General features: G+C 43.7%; 1 protein-coding gene across 3 annotated transcripts in view; it reads left to right on the top strand.

Moving 5' to 3' along the window:
• ABCC4 (ATP binding cassette subfamily C member 4) overlaps positions 1-18,127 on the top strand; it is a 283,125-nt gene that overhangs the window by 239,450 nt on the left and 25,548 nt on the right. For all 3 annotated transcript variants that reach the window (XM_004709768.2, XM_045296369.1, XM_045296368.1), the window contains 2 exons: positions 5,928-6,100; positions 6,552-6,657. In XM_004709768.2, coding sequence (XP_004709825.1) covers positions 5,928-6,100; positions 6,552-6,657 — 279 coding nt within the window. The remainder of the gene's footprint in view (positions 1-5,927; positions 6,101-6,551; positions 6,658-18,127) is intronic.

Here is an 18,127-nt window from a genome sequence, read left to right on the forward strand (position 1 = left end):
AGGCTAATGAAAATGTGAGAGAAACCAGTATCAGCTAGGGAGACAATGTTAATGATGTGAACTGAGGCCCTGACTCAGGAGCCAGGAGCCTTTTACAAGACTGAGGGTCATTGCTGTGTTAGGCAGGGTTCTCTAGAGCTGCAAAGCCAGGGCACTTGGGATTTTGTAGATAGAGAGATAGGTAGATGGGGAGGGAGAGAGAGAGAGAGAGAGAGAGATATGAGTTTATACAGTGAAAAGGAATACAATAGCAAATTAGTCCACACAGAAGTCCAACTCCGTTTCATGGCACAGTTAGTATACTGAAGGTCCTTCTGATTCACATGGCCGTGAACCCAAGGCCAAGGAAGCAGCTGGTGGAGGCTAGTAGTGCAAGCGTGGCGAGCCTCACGAAGGGACCAAATAACGGAAATGTGGGTGAAGGGAGACCACAGACAGTGTAAGATAGGAAGTAATAATAATATGTAATTGATCAAGGATTTACGGGCAGGGGGTGGGGTGGGAATTAGAGTTTATACCAAGGGTTCAAGTAGAAAATGTTCTGGAAATGATGGTGGCAACCTGTGTACAAATATGCTTGATACAATTGTTGTCTGGAATGTATTAAGAGCAGTAAGAGCCCCGGTAAAATTATTTTTTTAAAAAGAAAAACAGGCCTGAGCTAAGAATGGTGATCACACAACACCCATATCCCGTAGCATCCTATTTTGCAGAATATATTCATGGATGATCTGTAACACATGACTGTATGTTTCAAGAAAAGATTGGATAGGTATTTTTCCATCAGAGTATAAAACTGAGCTTAGAGGATCGTGTCGACAATCTTTAGTCTGAAGCCTGCACATAAGAAAGGCACCAAAGTAGGAACACTAGATTGATTTGGGGATAATATGCGTGGGTTCTTTTCCTTCTCATGTCTCGGAACTTTGTCAGTGCTCAAGTGCACTGACTTTGGTTTTCTAATTTGGAGAAGGAAAACCCTGTGACCCCTTCCTGGTCATCCGTCCTATGATGGATGACAAGTGGGCAGGGCTTTGGGTGCTTCTGGTGGGCCAGAGATGCCTCATCTGGAGTCCTTGGAATCTTGGGGTTCTCTGACTCTCAAGTCAGAACTCCACTGTGCGAATATCTTGGAATTCAATAAATGATGTGATAAGTATGAATTTAGCGAGGGAACCCATTCTACAAAGGACTCATCACCTGACTTTATAGCAGCAGTTCTCAACCTGTGGGTTGCGACCCCTTTGGGGCTCGAAGAACCCTTTTACAGGGTTCATCTGCTTCATAACAGTAGCAAAATTGCAATTATGAAGTATCAACGAAAATAATTTTATTGTTGAGGGGTCACCACAACATGAGAAACCATATTAAAGGGTCACGGCATTAGGAAGGTTGAGAACCACTGATCTATAACCATTCAAGTTCATCTGGATTTCTCCGTATCTCCCATCTCCACGGTGCCTTTCTCCCCATTGCATTTCCAAAGTAGAGCAATGGAACCCCTCCCGTTCTTTCCTGGATCGTGGTCAGCCTGCTGTCCCTGGCAGCTCTATCAAAGTAGACTAGAAAGCCTTGCCAGTTGATTTGCAAGTAGCAATACGAAATTGGAAGTGGAGTCCAACTCTTAGGGTTGGCTTCAGCTTCTTTAAGAGGACACGACAAATGGACATACCCACTTCTAGTGAAAGGAAATTGTGTTTGTTTTCTAAAGCCGCCCTGATGTCTGCTTCCCCCATCTCCCACAGAGGCTAGGACCAAATTTGGGGAAAGTTTGGCACTAAAAGGGGGTGGGGCACAGATGCTGTCTATCTCATGTATTATTTTTAATGGTCAAAGTTACGTCCAATTCTGAAAAGCGAGGCAGCTGTAAACTAAAGCAACTCCATTAGGAACTAGTGCCCACTTGGGCAGCTGAAAATGTAGCTGCAGATCGCAGATGATAAAATTTTAAGAATGAATCAGCACTGTCTTTGTTTCAAAACAGTTTTCGATTGGGATAAAGACAATATTTCATTATATAGCAAACCAAGATATAGAAATGTGAACATCAGCCACGTGGATGTCAGGAAACATTCGTTGGCCCTTGCTTCCAGGGCACACGTCTACGCAGGTCCTCTTGGCAGCGAATGTCTGTCAGTGGGCTCACCCTTACTTCATCGTAGTTAGTGTGGTAAAGTCGCCGGGCCTCCCTCCTTGCATTTCACTCTCCCTTGTTTGTCCCAACTCGTGTCTGCTCTGCTTTTGTAAAAGTAAAGAAATCCCACAACATGTACAAACCCAAACTGACACCTTGTTAGCTTCCTGGGAGAGGCGCTGGCACCTATCAGATCAGCACCCATAGCAGGTTACCCTGAACACGTTCGTTGCGACGTGTCTTAGAAGTGCAGTTTATAGTATTCTGTTTTATTTTATTTCGCTGTTTTTCCTTAGAAGTAATCTGAAATACCCCTATACTTAGATTGTATCTATCCCCTTAAAATTTTTTATTTGCTCTATTTTCCTTAAATCATTCATGTTTTAAATGTTTTCCATATTTTAAAATATAATATTGTGCAACCATGGGACCGAATAATGTTTGTAAGTAATATATTTCCAGAAAGTACCAAGTGTTGGAGGGGCTCTAGTGAGATAGGATCCCCTGTTGGTGGATCTGTAGGTATGTACAGTCATTATGGAAATCAATTTTGTGCTATCTAAAACAGATGGAAATAGAACTACCATATGACCCAGCTATCCCCTGACTGGGCATATACCCAGAAGGGACAAGAAACAAACCACGGCCAGACATCTGGTTTCCAATGTTCTTCGTGGCACAGTTCACTTTGCATTTGTTAAAACTCAGCCAACTGTATGTAATTGTATGTAAGTTAAACCTTAATAAACCTGACTTAAAACTGAAAACATATATATATATACATATATATATATTTCTTTGATAATGAAAGGTATGCAAAAATGCCATTTCATGTAAATGATCCTGACTGACTTTCAAATTGATAGGAATCGACATCTTACAAAATGTAGGTGCACTTGTGGTTCACTCATACTTTCTACAAGTATTTATGGATAGCCTTTTGCATAACCATGATTCTAATGCTCGGGCTGCAGCAGTCTCAGAGACAGAGCTCTTTACTCTCTTGACACTTACATTCTATTCACTAGAATCTCGTAGAAAATAAAATAATTCTGTAACATCATGGCAGAGGCTGGTAAATACAATAAAGATCATTAACTAGAACATGAGCAGAAGCTAGCTATAGCATCATCAATATAGACACTAGATATTGATTTCTTACTTGTATCAAACTTGGTTCAGAGTTCCTTAGACGTGAACCAATAATAAAATAAAATTCCCCAGCTGTCGAGTCTGGACCCATCTCAACCTGAAGAGCCAGGGTTTCCAAGGCTGTCGATCTTGATGGAAGGAGACTGCGGCATCGTAACTCCCCTGAGCCGCCGCTGGTAGGTATAGACCGCCAACCTTTTCTGTAGCAGGAAACCACTGTGCCTCCTGAACTCTTTCTCTAAAAACTATACATTGACTGACTAGACTCCAAATTTTAAGAGGAAGACACCTTTATCATATTTTCCTTTATATTCTGGGGAGCCAAGGTAGAGAAAATTTAGGAACTTTCCATTTGGCAAGGCCAGGCAGCGCTCAACCCTTCCCCCTCTGACTGAGGTTCCAGTTTATTTTGACGTTTGAAAATGTCGAGTCATGTAAAGGTTGAAGGGTGAGGATGATAACCACCCCCACCCTCTACTTTGATGCCTTATGCTCCGCATAAACAAGCCAACTTGGGAAAAGCTGCTAACAACCTTGACCCCTTTCACCTGTGATTTGGACTATGAATGTGTTTCCTAAAGAAAATGCACCAGACAGCCCATTCCTTATAATGGAAGGACTTGAAAAAAATGACGTCTTCCTTTGGAACAAGAACTTAGCCTGCGATCTAGATCGTACACATTGGATTTTGTATAGCTTCCCCCTTTCGTGCCAATGCTCCATACCAGGACCATATTTAATCCAGACTCAGAACTCCTGTTTTTCACTGTTGGCCTTCCGTCATCAGGAACGCAACTCAAGATCTCACATTTATTCAAACCATCTCACATTTATTCACCATCTGGAGCACAGTGGAAATATTGCCCCTTTACCTGTTGTTGTTGTTACTGATATTCTAATTCAGTGTGCCTGCTTATTGGCCATGGCCACTTTACCTATTGATGAATAATGTCAGTTTGAAGTTCATGGACTCTTCAAACCTCTGTAGCTTTCAAGTGGAGCCTGACTTGGACTCTTCCTTTATGAAATTTCTCCCAAACAAATGTCATTGAACTGAATCACCACCCAACCTTGTCTTAGACCAACTTTGGCCAGTCAGAGGTTTCTCTTTTTGGCTTACAACTAAATTTTTATGAAAAGAGAGTAATATGAATATTAGTTATCCCCTAGCTTGGGCTAGGGGGAGTTAAGATGGTTTGCTTGCTGTGCCCTGGTTTTCCGTGACCACAAAGCATTTATGAAGTAAAGTACTGAAGTCAATATACTTGACTGGCCAGCAATATGGATTAACCTCTGGAAAGAACCATTTCCAAATACCCTCCTAACTTATTGCTATGAGATGCTGTTTGCCCTGGTTTGAATCTGTATTTCTGAAACTTTTAGCATTGATGGAAACCTACCAAAAAGGCAGCGAACCCACAAAATTATCATCTTTTGAGAACCACACTTCCTCTGGTTACTGTATTTTCTCATGTTTCCTCTACTGTGCTGGTTCCTAGGAGGACTGCGCCTTAGCCCGACCACAGAGAGCCTTAACTGTTCCACAGAGCTGGCAGGAAATGTCTTCTTAACTGAGAGACCTTCTTAACTCTCACCAGGAGTGGGGACAGACAGCTTGGTGGGTGTCATCTGGCAAGAAGAGGTTTGGGTGATGAGTTACGCTCTTTTTTTTTAAGCTGGCTTTATTGAGGTATAACCTCGGTATTAGAAAGTGTATCATTGTGAGTGTAAAATCCGGTGGTTTTAGTAAATAATGTAGAATTGTGCGAACATCACCACGATACAGCTTGACAGCTTTTTCATCCCCGACCTCCCCCCCCACACACACACACAGTTAACCCTGCCAATATCAGCAACCATTGTTGCTTTGTGAGTAAAATTTGAGATGGAAGACTAAACTTTTCTACATTTTACCTGAAGAACAATCTTATTTCTGATACGATGTGTTTTGTCATTACATCAGCACAGGTGGGGTGACGTGTGGCAGCGTGGATAGACTTGTACTTCCTGGTACCAATCAAGGGACATCCGATTTCCCATTATCTACATTCTTTCTCTCTTTAAGTGTCTTACTGTAATCCGAGTGAACGTTTACAGAGCAAACTGGTTTTCCATTCCACACTTCACATGCATTTTGCGTTGTAACCGTGATTACAAGCCCACGATGTCAACAGCGCTCTCTCTCTTCCCCTCCCAGTGTTTCCCATGTCTAGTCACGCTTCTCCGTCCCTTCTTTCCTTCCTCCCGTGCTTTCTCCCTGGACAGATGCTTCCTTTTTGATCTCCTGTGGTTGATCGTTGTAGAGAGCATGTACCTACCTGTGGCTGCTCTTCATCCCAGGGGCATGGCTCTCAGTGGGCTGAGAGTTGAGCCATAGCACTGAGCTCATTCCAGGCCTGAGGGGTCCAAGGGCTTTAGGCTCAGGGGTTAATCTTTGTCTCTTCAGTCAGAATATTTCTATCCTGAGTCTACCCCACCGCCTCTCTCTGTTGACATGAATTGGGAGTTGTCCTCAGAGTCATGTACCCATAAGACACATCTCCCAAAAGAAAAGACCCCCAAGCTCTAAGGTCTGCGGGCATGTCTGTATTTCAGTGATTGTTTGTTTAGGAAACTGCCACTCTTATTTCTACATCTATAGGTACAACTTAAAGAAGCCATAGAAGACCTTCCCGGTAAAATGGATACCGAATTAGCAGAATCCGGATCGAACTTTAGCGTTGGGCAAAGACAACTCGTGTGCCTAGCCCGGGCTCTTCTCAGGAAAAATCGGATATTGATTATTGATGAAGCTACAGCCAATGTGGATCCCAGGTAAAGGCTGAGGCCCCGACACGGTGAATTGGAATTGTGAATGTTGTCAGTGATGCTTAGACATGTTGCTGTGTTCTGTCTGCTCCTAAAGATCTCTCTTGATCATAGCCATTCTAGACAACAAGAGTAAACCCCGAAGCACACGGTTCAGTATTGACACTATCATTAGTCCTTAGAGAACTAAGTACTACCTTTAGAGACTAGTCCTTAGAGAACTGGACCCCTACCTTTCACTTCACGGGGTTTCAAGCTTTTATGGGGGAAACCGATTTCCAGTGTCTTAAGAAAAATAAGCAACATTTCCATGCAAACTTTCTTCGTTTGTGTGAAAATCCAGTCATGTCTCAATACACTCATTATCTTTTGAGTATTAAAAGACCACATGTATATTTTAAGACTTAAATCTACTTTTTGAATTTTCACTGAGCTAGATGCTCTGGTTTGCTTCCAGAACTGACGAGTTAATACAGAAAACAATCCGTGAGAAGTTTGCCCAGTGCACGGTGCTCACCATCGCACACCGGCTGAACACCATCATCGACAGTGACAAGATCATGGTAAGGCTTGTGCAGTTTTGTTTGTTCTCATCTCCTTTCTACCTCAACACTAAAGGAATTGGCATAAATGACAACAGAGAGCAACTGTTGGAATCCATTGATTGGACTTTATGTGTGTTGCTGATGATTTATTCATGTCAACTAAACACTCTTGATTTGAGAACATCAGTTACCTTCAGTTATGAGAAACACTAAGCTTAAATTTCCTCAATGTAACCAAAACATTCACAGATTTGGTGGCCAGCTCTACCTTCATTCATCATTTGAACATCATGACAGTGCTGCTAAAGCTAACAAATGATTTGCCCTCCCTTGTGAACTGAGTAGATCCCTAGGAAGTTAAACGTCTGTTGGTGTTCTTTCATACTGGACGATCATTCAGGTTCATAAGTGTGCATGCACTGCTGTTCGATCATGTTCACATTACATCTCTTGGCATGTACCATGTGGTTAAACGTTTATTTGGATTGCCTTTTTAAAGGTGATCAACCATCGAAGTGTTCCAAGGCTTTAGGATGAGCCTCATCCTTGAGAGGATAGAAGAGAATCGTTTCACCCGTGTGACAGTGGGTTCAGCATTTGAAGCTCGCATTTGAGCTACCAAGAGATGACAGTGAGCTTACAGAATGCCCAGCCGTGGGATGACCCACAATAAAGCACTTTACGGAAGGGGCCTCATCAGAAAAACAACTGTTTCAACCCAGACTGACTCCAGAAATGTGGTTCACAGTGTTGGAGGGCTGAGCAAGTGACAGAAAACGCTGGAGTTTGGAAGCAAGTCCTCCCCACCAGGGCTGAGCTGCAGCAGCTACAGACTCAGGGAAGAGGCGTGCAAGTTGATGCCCAGACCTCCGAGGAGAGCTGCTGTGAAACTGCTGGTCATTCCCCAGGGCTTCCAAACATACCCAGGAAAATTACACTGTATTTTAAGTTCCTTTTCCCACAAACTTTTTGAAGACCTCTCCTATCTGTGAGGAATCTTAATGTAGCCAGTTCTAGCTGCCCTGCGTGAAAGTGGAGCTCAGAGCCAAGAGCCACTGCTTGGGGATGCCCACAGGAGGAGCAGAAATAGGAAGGAGGACTGTTCACTCCCCATCCCGCTCTCCAGAGTCCCTCTAGTGCTCCCTACTGAGAGACCTAACACAGTCAACTAACCCCACCTGGTTCGTCCATAGGGGCCCAGCCCCACATGCAAATCAGAGAGCAGGTTACCTGTTGGTCAGCAGAAAGATGTCTGCATGTCTAGCTCACTTGGAGCTCCTTCAAAATAACCTTTGCTCCTAAGTGTAAATTTACTTTAGGAGCCCTGGGATGTAGTGGTTACTCGTTGGGCTGCAACCTGTATGATCGGCAGTTCGAAATCGCCAGCAGCTCCTCGGGAGGAAGGCGGCTTTCTCCTCCTGTAAGCAGTTACAGTCTTGGAAACCCACAAGGGATCGCTAGAAGTCGGCATCAACTCATGGCAGTGAGTGCATTCTTGTTTGCTGTCCTCTGTTGATGTCAGTAAATTTCTTTTTATTGGGTCATGCTTAAAAGAGTTCGTGCAGTGGGATGTGGTAATGGAGGGGACCAATGAGGAAGGACAGACTTTGGCAGATTTATCAACTGGTCAGTCCTGAATCTTAGCAAAATCACCCTCTGATCCTCAGATGGGATCATCTAGAACAGTACATTTGTGTCGCCTTCACCACCAGCTATGTGGCCTTTGCTAAAATGTGTCGGATTCATTAGTGCTTTATTTACTAGTGTTGCTTGATCGTTTCAAGAATTACAAATTCTTCTCTCTTAGCAAGGGGTCTTTGTTCAAATCCTCAACCCTAAAACCAAACCTCCTGCCACTGTGGCGTTAGACACTGGGCTGCGCTCCAGGAACGGACAGCTTCTTCTTTATCCCCATCTCTGGGTTTGATGGGTTTGAACTGCCCACCTTGCAGTTATCAGCAGCCCAGTGCCTACCTCCACAATGCCCCCAGCTCCTTAAAGCCCTGTCTTTCTGGCCCTGTCCCGCTATGCTTCCCATCTCCCCTTCATTTGACTAAAAGCAAGCCAGTCTTGCAGTTGACTCAGTTCCGACCGTGGAGAGGGAGAAGACCGGGAGAATCGTGCTCCCTCATCATTTCCATGACGGACCTCTCCAGGCCTTTTCTTCCGCAGTGCCTTGGGGTGGATTCGAACCTCCAGTCTTTCGGTTAGTAACCTAGTGCTTACCTGAACCCCGGCAGATTCCCTTTTCTTTCTAGTTCAAGGCAAGTGTTGTAATCACCATAGTTTTTTGTTTTGTTTTGTTTCAATCATTTTGTTGGGGGCTCTTACAGCTCTTATCATAATCCCATACATCCACCCATTGTGTCAGGCACATTTGTACATATGTTGCCATCATCATTTTCAAAACATTTTCTTTCTACTTGAGCCCTTGGTATCAGCTCATTTCTCTCCGACCCCCATACTTTCTCCCTCAAGAAACCTTGATAATTTATAAATTGTTATTATTTTTTGAAAGCAAATAAATTTATAGTCATGTTTCCAAATTATTACTTTTTGCATGTCTTACACTGACCGCTGTCTCCCTTCACCCACTTTTCTCTTGTCCATCTCGAGAGGGAATTATATGTAGATCTTTTGTGATTGATTCACCCTTTCTACCCCCTCCCCCACCACCTTTCCCTTTCCCCTGGTGTCCCTGATTCTCTGTGTTGTGAACTCTTATCTGTACCAGTTTACATGCGCTGGTCTAGCTGGTTTGTAAGGTAGATTTGGGATCATGATAGTGGGGAGTAAGAAGCATTCAAGAACTCGAGGAAAGCTGTGTTAGCACCATGGCTTTTGTCGTTGAGAAGAGCCCTGGTGGCATGCATAGTCGGTTACATACACGACTGCTAACCACAAGGTCAGCAGTTAGAGCCCCTCAGCTACTCCCTGGGAGAAAAGTAAGGTTGTCTGCTCCTGGGAAGATTGACAGTCTTAGAAATCCAACTGGGGCCATTCTAATCTGTCCTGCGTTGCTATGAGTCAGAATCGAGTCCATGACTGTGAGTGGGTGGGTTTGTCATTGGATTTGAATTTGTCATTGAGTCTCACTCTCTCTCAAGGGTTGTGAGTGGCTTCAACTACGGGGGTGTCAGTGGAGGTGGTTAGATTTGGGGTAGATACTGCTTCATTGAACAAAAGGATAGAGCCCAGGCTGACTTCTGCATAGTTTTGACTTGAGTATTTGGATGGAGAGGGAGGATGGGGAAGAAGTCGATTGGGAGAGGCTACTGAGGGGCAGGCTATCTTCGAGACGATTGGTGCCTGCTGTTTCTCTGGTGGATCTTGCATGCTCCCACTCCCCTCAGATGTAGGGAAGTGTTCAGTTCCAGCTCGTTAATCATGTCACAAGGAGGTCCCACTAAGCGAGAACCAAACCCAGTGCCAAATCCCACCACACGGCGACCCCAGGAGTGCAGAGCAGAGCCGTGCTCCATAGCCTCTTCAGTGCCTGTGATCTCTGGGGAGAACTCCAGGTGGGTTCAAACCATCAGCCATTCAGTTAGTCTCATTGGGTGCCTTCAAGTCATTTTTGTACTCACAGTGACCCTATGCAACAAAGCAGAACCCCCCACCACCACCACCCCAAAAAGTTTTTCTTGGCAGTAATCTTTATAAGCGGCGATTGTTGGGTGTTTATCCCTTGGAGCCACTGGATGGCCTAGAACTGCCAGCTTTTTGGCTAGCAACCAAACGCTTAACTATTGAACAACATGACAACCAAACTCACCGCGGTCACGTTGATTCGTGGCAATTTTATAGTACAGAGTCAAACTGCCCTTGGAACGAGCTTCCAAGATTGTAAATCTTACCAGGAGTAGCAAGCCTCATCTTTTTTCTAAGGAGAGGCTAGTTGTTTTGAACTGCTGACCTTGGAGTCAATTAGCAGCAGCTGAGTACTTAGAAAATTGTACCGCTAGAGCTGGTTTCTGTTGCTTACTTTATTAAAACCAAACCAAACGTGCTGAGTAAAGGGCGCTGCCCTCAAGTGTATGCTGACGCCTAGTCACCCTTTAGCACATGGTAGCACTGCCCCTGTGATTTCCAAGACTGTCACTTCAGGAGTCGCAAGCCTCATCTTTGTCCCACCAGGCAGCTCGTGGTTTCTAACCGGTGACCTTGCAGTTAGCAGCCTCACTCCTAACCCACTTTTTTATTAGGAGATGGCAAAATTAGCCCGGCGGGAAGTCTGGAGACATGCGTTCCCCGACTTGTAAGATGAGAGGGAGCTCTCCTTTGCTCTTAGGTTTTAGTCCAGAGCAGGGGTCCTCAGACTTTGTAAACAGGGGGCCAGTTCACTGTCCCTCAGACCCATTGGAGGGCCGGACTATAGTTTAAAAGAAACTATGAACAAATTCCTATGCACACTGCACATATCTTATTGTGAAGTAAAAAATCAAATCGGGCAACGACACCCGGCGGGCCGGATAAATGTCCTCAGCGGGCCGCATGTGGCCCGTGGACCGTAGTTTGAAGACGCCTGGTCCAGACCTTCTGATAATCCTCTGGCTGCCAATGCACTGCAGTACCATCGTGATATTCTTTCTCATACTTTACTGTCTAAGACATGTTTTCTTAATTTCCTTGCTTACTGTAGAAACACTTACTTCCTTACCAGAAAGCCAGTGCTTTTCTGTTCTGTGTGATTTTCGAAGGAGCCATGGTAGTGAACTGAGCAAGTGCTCGTGCTTCCAGGAAGGCTCTAGCTCGGAACCAGGCCCCACTGCGTGGGAGAAAGGTGGGGCAGTGCGCTTCCATGGAGATTTACAGCCGTGGAAACCGATGGTTCCGTTCGACTGCCCTGTGAGGTCAGCATGAGTGAAAATCGACTCGGGGAGAACGGAGTTGGCTCAGGTCATTTTTGGAGCTTTAAGGATATAGAGACACGTCAATCAGCAGCCAGCTCTGGGAGTGGCTGAGCAGTGGCCGACGCGAATGACAGGCCTAACCCGCAGCATTGTCATCCTAACGTCCTGTAATTGCAAGTGCTTCAGGTGTAGTGATTGCACTTTATTGCGCTGGTAAATGCTTCTCCACAAAGACACACAGACATGGTTTTGTTGACTGCATGTAAACCGAACAAACGGCTGGTTGGGAAACAACTGTTACCTAATTAATAGCTTTGTTTATGTGTTGGCTCTCCAAAGGGATTTACCCAGTTTTGGTTCATTAAGCACCATTAATGTGTTAGGCTAAGAATTCTATTTTATAAAGATGTCCTCTCCGTCTTAATTGCATGAAACATGGACCGTCATCGTGGCAGCTAATTGTAATCTTCCTCATTTACTCAGTTGCCACAAAACAGTGGAACCAGACAAAGAACTCCTCTTCCTCCTCATCTCACTGCCCCCAGTCGATGCTGACTCACAGCCACCCTACAGGACAGGGTAGAGCTGCCCCTGTGCTTTTCCGAGACTGACTCTCTACAGATCACAGCCCAACCCTAACTACTGCACTACACTGCCAGGGCTCCGGCTTCCTCCCCGTACTCACCACTGCCTTAAAGACAGCTTCTTCGCTAGCCTGTTGAGGATTCGCTGCTTTCTGAACAGCCAGCAGCACAGCTTCTTCCTGAAGTTCTTGCACACTGCCCTCTTCCACAGCACCCTGGCCTCTCTCGAGTAGCATAGGGAAGCTGTGAGTGCTCGACACCATGGACGGATGATGGATGGATGGATTGTGATAAGAGTTGTATGAGCCTCCAATAAGATGATTTAAAAAAAAAAAGTCTTTACATACATGTTTTACAGCAAACTTTTAATGCTATGGATTGAATTTTATAAGGAAAATTGTTAGATTTAGCATATCTTTGCAATTCATTCTGGAGCAAAACTTGAAAATTAAAATGATGTCTATTAAAAATATTAGGTAATTTAAAAAAGAGTCTTTGTAGCTCTTCTAACCAGATTGCCACCTCCGCCGCTTTTTAAAAATCATATGCCATCAGGGAAGTCCTTGGAATTGAACTCTAGAAAACTGAGTCAGGGTTCAGTCTTCTGTCTATAGGCAGGTTTACAGTTTTAGAACCTTTGTCTTTCTTCCTGAACGCAACTGTTATTTTGATATTTTTTTGCTGGGGTGTGGGGGGACAAATGAACAAGAAGCGATTGCTAACATGCTCCTCTGTGAATATTGGAATATGGCTTAGCACTAATTGGTGTTTCTTTCAGTTCTCTTTAACTTCCTTGAAGATTTTCTTTAATGCACCTTGAACTCAAAATCTTCAAACTCACTGCCATCAAGTTGATTCGGCTTATATCAACCTGATGGGACGGGACGGGACAGGGCAGGACAAGATAGAACTGCCCCTGTAGGTTTCTGAGACTGTAACTCCTTACTGGAGTAGAAGCCTTGTCTTCCTGCCTGAGAGCGGCTGGTGGTTTCCAATGACTGACCTTACCGTTAGCATAACTGCATAACCGCTATGCCGCTTACCTGGCTGCAATTAGACCATTTCAGGAGAAAAACATGCTCGCGCACTACCAAAAGAAGGAAGGAAGTTTGGGAAAGAGGGACTTGTTGTTTAGGGGACACTAAGCTTCTATTAAGGATAATTGGAAATGAATCATTGTACTTGATAGCTGAGCAACATGATTAATGACATATATTTGTTAGGCATATTTACCATCATTAAAAAGCAACAACAGCTATGTCCTGAGAGATTTGACTCTGGTTTTCAGAGGGAGAAATGACTAACATTAAGTTGCAAGTGTGAATTCTGGGAAAAATAATATGGTGGGAGCTTGAGATACACCTGCAAAACAGGAGCTTTGTGGGAGCAAACATGTAGATCACTGTGACCTAACTTCTTCCCAAAGTGACCCAAACTAAACCCCCTGTCACTGTGTTAATACCAAGTCTGAGTAGAACTGTCCTTCAGAGTTTCTGAGCTTTTAAATCTTAATGGGAATAGATAGCCCGTCTTTCTCCTGGAGAGGATCCAGTGGATTCAAACCACTGACTGTGTGGTTACAATTTCAATGCATACTCCACTATGCCAGGCTGACTTCATGCTTCAAGAGCTGGGTAATGCACTGGTACAGATAAGAACTTGAAACACAGGGAATCCAGACAGATAAACCCCTCTGGACCAATAATGAGGGGAAGGGAAAGGTGGGGGAAGACGAGGGGAACCGATCACAATGATCTACATATAACCCCCTCCCAGATGAAGGGAGATCGCAGTCGATGTAAGACATGAAAATATGTATATAGATATATATGTATCAATTAACAAGGGTTCATGGGGAGGGGGGATCGGGAAATTAGCTGATACCAAGGGCTCAAGCAGAAAGCAAATGTTTTGAAAATGATGATGGCAACAATGTACAAATGTGCTTGACACAATGGATGGATGGATTATGATAAGAGCTGTAGGAGCCTCCAATAAAATGATATTTAAAAAAAAGAGGAAGAAGGTTACAGTAATCCCATCTGATGAAGCTGTCGTCACTTTCCACAGTAGCAGGATGTTGAGAGACTTCCTGGAGACCTCAAAGTCTCCAAGAAAGAAAGCTCTCCTTCAAGAGCAAGTTATCTTAAGATACTGTAAATTAGACTCATTTTTTGTCCGTTTGAAATAGATGTTATACTGAAACAAATCATCCTGTCAAGTGTAGCCACCATTCATGTAGGTGAACTGAGATAAAAATGATCCTGGAAGAAAGGGGGATCCCATCCCAAGGTTTGATATATAGCACATGCCCCCAGGAGGGCGAATAACAGCAGTGTGCGTGAAGGGAAACCACGGACTGTGTAAGACACAAAGTCACAACAATAATATATCATTGATCAGGGATTCACGAAGGTTGAGGAGGGAGGGGAACAAAGAAGAGGGCTCAAGTAGAAAGAAAATGTTTTGGAAATATGATGGCAGTTATGTCCAAGTGTGCTTAATACAACTGAACGATGGATTGTTACAAGATTTATGAGAGCCCCCAATAAAATGAATAATTTAAAAAATGAACAATAAGAGCCCCTAATAAAATTATTTATTTAAAAAAAAAAAAAGACCTGGGTAATGATTTTGAATAATGCTTGCAGGGAAGAGTGAGGGTCAGGACAGGGCTCAGGAAAACAAGTGTCTACACTACAGAAATGTGAGAAAATCATTGATACCGACCTCAACAGTGAGAGCCCATTTCAAAGGTCGGGTGAAGGTTAATGTGCCCCTGCTCATTGCGCAGCCACAGCAGAATCTGAAGCTCACATCCTTCCTGCCACCTCTGGCCAGTGGTCATCCGGTCTGTTGCAACTCATGACGCCCCATGTGGATCATGGCAGAACTTTGCTCCATGGGGTTTTCTTGTCTTTCACAAATATTTCATCGTGTTTTAGTTTTCATCATGTGTTAGCATTCCTATTATTTTCATTCTGTTTCCCTTTCCCCTCATTTACCAACCATCTTTGGTTTGGGGGTAAATCTTGACCATTTGGCCTCATATAAATTGTGAAAGGAAGCACATTATTTGCGGTGGTGTTGTTTACTTTATAAACCATTTCTCCATCACTCAAAAAACTCACTGGGACCAGCTCAAATCTGGCACGTAGTGACCCTGTTGTACTCGGCAGAAGTGCCCCTCAGGGCTACAATCTGATTACTTCATAGGCGTTTCAATAACGCATTTTTCCAGGTGGATTTAGCTGATGCCACGCTTAGATAGCTGTTTGCTTTAAGGCAAGCCTTTAAGACCCCAGATGCTAGCCAGGCACTGTCTGATGTCTTCACCACACTTTGCTATAGAACCCAGATCTTCAGTGATCTCTTCATGAGAGCAAGTACCCTGATTTTGGATAGTTAAATCCAAGATTGGAGGAGGGAATGAAATTAGAGCTTAAATGCTGAGCACCCAGTATAGAGAAGACTCTGGATGACAGTGAAAGCCCAAAATACATTTGCAGGGTCCCGACATGGATTAAGCCTCTGGTGAGTCCTCTCTGACTATTGACCAGGGATATGAACAGCCTTACTATCAGACAGAGTGCGTTGGAAAGTAGACTAATGGAGATGTAGTTAGGGTAAAATTCAACACCTTACCATTTGTTCTTTTTAACCCATCTTAAATTTGTCCTGGTGTTTAATATTTTCTGCTTTCTTTTCGATTAAGAAATCATTTTATTGGGAGGTCTTACTTATAACAATCTGTACATTATATCAAGCAGAACTTTACAATTGTTGGCGTCAACAATTTTTCTACTTTCTTTTCTCTTCTGCCTTTCTTTTTTTCTGCTTTCTTTTTCTCTTTTATTTTGTTGTTGTTGTTGGGCCTTCTGGTTTTTGTATTTGTATGTTTTTCTGTATGTAAGTCCAGAACAGGTCAATGTATAGAAACAGTAACTGGAGTAAAGCTCCTTGGGCTTTGGCAAGGGAGGTTGAGAGGAAATGGAGAGCTGATAGTCATGAGTACAAGAAAGAAAATCTTCTAAAGCTGATTGTACCACTCTTTTTAATATGATTAAACCATTGAATTGTTTAATATGTGAATTATATGCCACTAAAATTGTTCTGAAATTTGCCAGATAATCTACAAGGGAGGAAAACACGGACTTTCAGGAAGTAGGGCCATCTTTTCTTCAGGAGGACTTAGCAGCCAAGCCCGCTAACCATTTCCATCATTCAGGGACCCCCTCCCAGGCCTCCCTGGGGTTAAGTGGGCTCTCCCTTTACTGCGCCTTTGGTCCATGTTGAAAGCTACTTAGGGCCTTTCTCCTCCCCCCTCCCTTCCTCACCCTGCCACCACCTCCCTATCATTGGCAGCATCCTGCCAATTAAAGTTCATTAATTTTATAGTCCATTCATATATATTTTATAGTCCATTCCAGGTACCTTGAATATCTGCAGGTATACAATGTAGGCCTAGTAACACCATGTTCTTTAGCTTATGAAACTGTCATCGAATATATTTTCCCCTAACGTACTAGCGAGCCAGAAAACTCACGGCTGTTGAATCAATTTTTACTCACAGCGACCCTCTAGGACAGGAGAATCACCCCATGGGTTTTCCAAGACTGCACATCGTATGGAAGCCAAGCACCACGTCTTTTTCCCATACAGCCATGGATAGGTTCAAGCTGTATATTTCTGAGGCTGTCAGAAAGCCTTTTCTCTCCCAAGGAGTGGCTGGTGGGTTGGAACTGCTGATTAGGATAGCAATCACTGTGCTGCCAGGATATTAAATAAGTAGTATTGGCCATTTGCAAAAAGACCATCATGTGATTTACTCTGCTGGGACTGACAATTTGAAGAATGTTTCAAGCTGATAGAGTTGCTTCTGCATTGGGCTGCTCACCTCAGGGTCAGTAATTCAAACCCAGCAGCTGTTTTGTGGGAGAAATATTAAGGTTTCTGCTCCTATAAATATTTACAGACTCAGAAACTATCAGGGGCAGTTCCTATATGGTACCTGTGCTGTCCTGTAAGGTCCTTTTGAGTCAGAATCGACCCAGTAGCAGTGAATTTAGTTTTGGGGTTTTATCCCAAATTAGTCTGTGATAATATCCATATGCCTACAAAAAGGACCATGGGATGCGACTATTATTTAAATATGCACACTCACCTTGAATGCCATTGTTTAAAACTTACAGATTTTTACCAACTTCTGCATTCAGAGGTTCATCAAACAATCAGGATACAAGGATAAGTAGTGGTGATTGGAATGAGAAAGTTAAAAACGAAGAAGAAAGATTAGCTGTCAGCAAACATGGCCTCCATGAAAGGAATTATGCTGGAGATCACATGATAGAATTTTGGGACACAATGACTTATTCGTTGAAAATATCCCTTTTCAACACAAATAGCAACTATACACGTGGAAGGAGTGCTGGTGGCGTGGTAGGCTTGGGGCTGCTAATCACAAAGTCAGCAGTTCTAATCCACCAGCCACTCCTTGGATAAAAGATGAGGCTTTCAGCTTCTGTATCTAAGATTTATAGCCTGGGAAACCCAAACGAGTCATTTTGTGTCCGATAGTACTCTGAGTTGGACTTGATCTGATGACCGTGAATTTTGGTTTGGGTGTACATGAGGGCTTCCTTCAGCAGTGACTGCATCTGTGGGAAGAGACCATGGAAGTCAACGCTGTCGGGCAGAACAATGTACTGACTGTGGCAGGGACCATCAGTTACTCTTCCGTCAGTTCAAGTTATAGCCAAAGAACATAAAACAAGTTGTCAGAGCCAAAGAATGGCCTTGAGTATACCCCACTATAGAGACTATCTCAAGAAATTATTTCATACATGAGCACTAATAATAGAACACCAGGTGGGCTGTGAGAAGATATCAAGGGCATCGTACATGAAGAAAGCAAGAGATTATTTTAGAAAGGGACGGAAATATATTCAAAGAGATTGTAAGATTTGCTGAAGGTTGTAGTGTCCTGGCCTGCGGGATGCACGAGCAAGGCCCTGCGGGGAAAGACGAACCTGGATGGAGAAAAAGACATGG

The sequence above is a fragment of the Echinops telfairi genome, unplaced genomic scaffold, assembly GCF_000313985.2.
Source record: "Echinops telfairi isolate 266 unplaced genomic scaffold, ASM31398v2 ScPeMD7_7405;HRSCAF=8443, whole genome shotgun sequence".
NCBI lineage: Eukaryota > Metazoa > Chordata > Mammalia > Afrosoricida > Tenrecidae > Echinops > Echinops telfairi.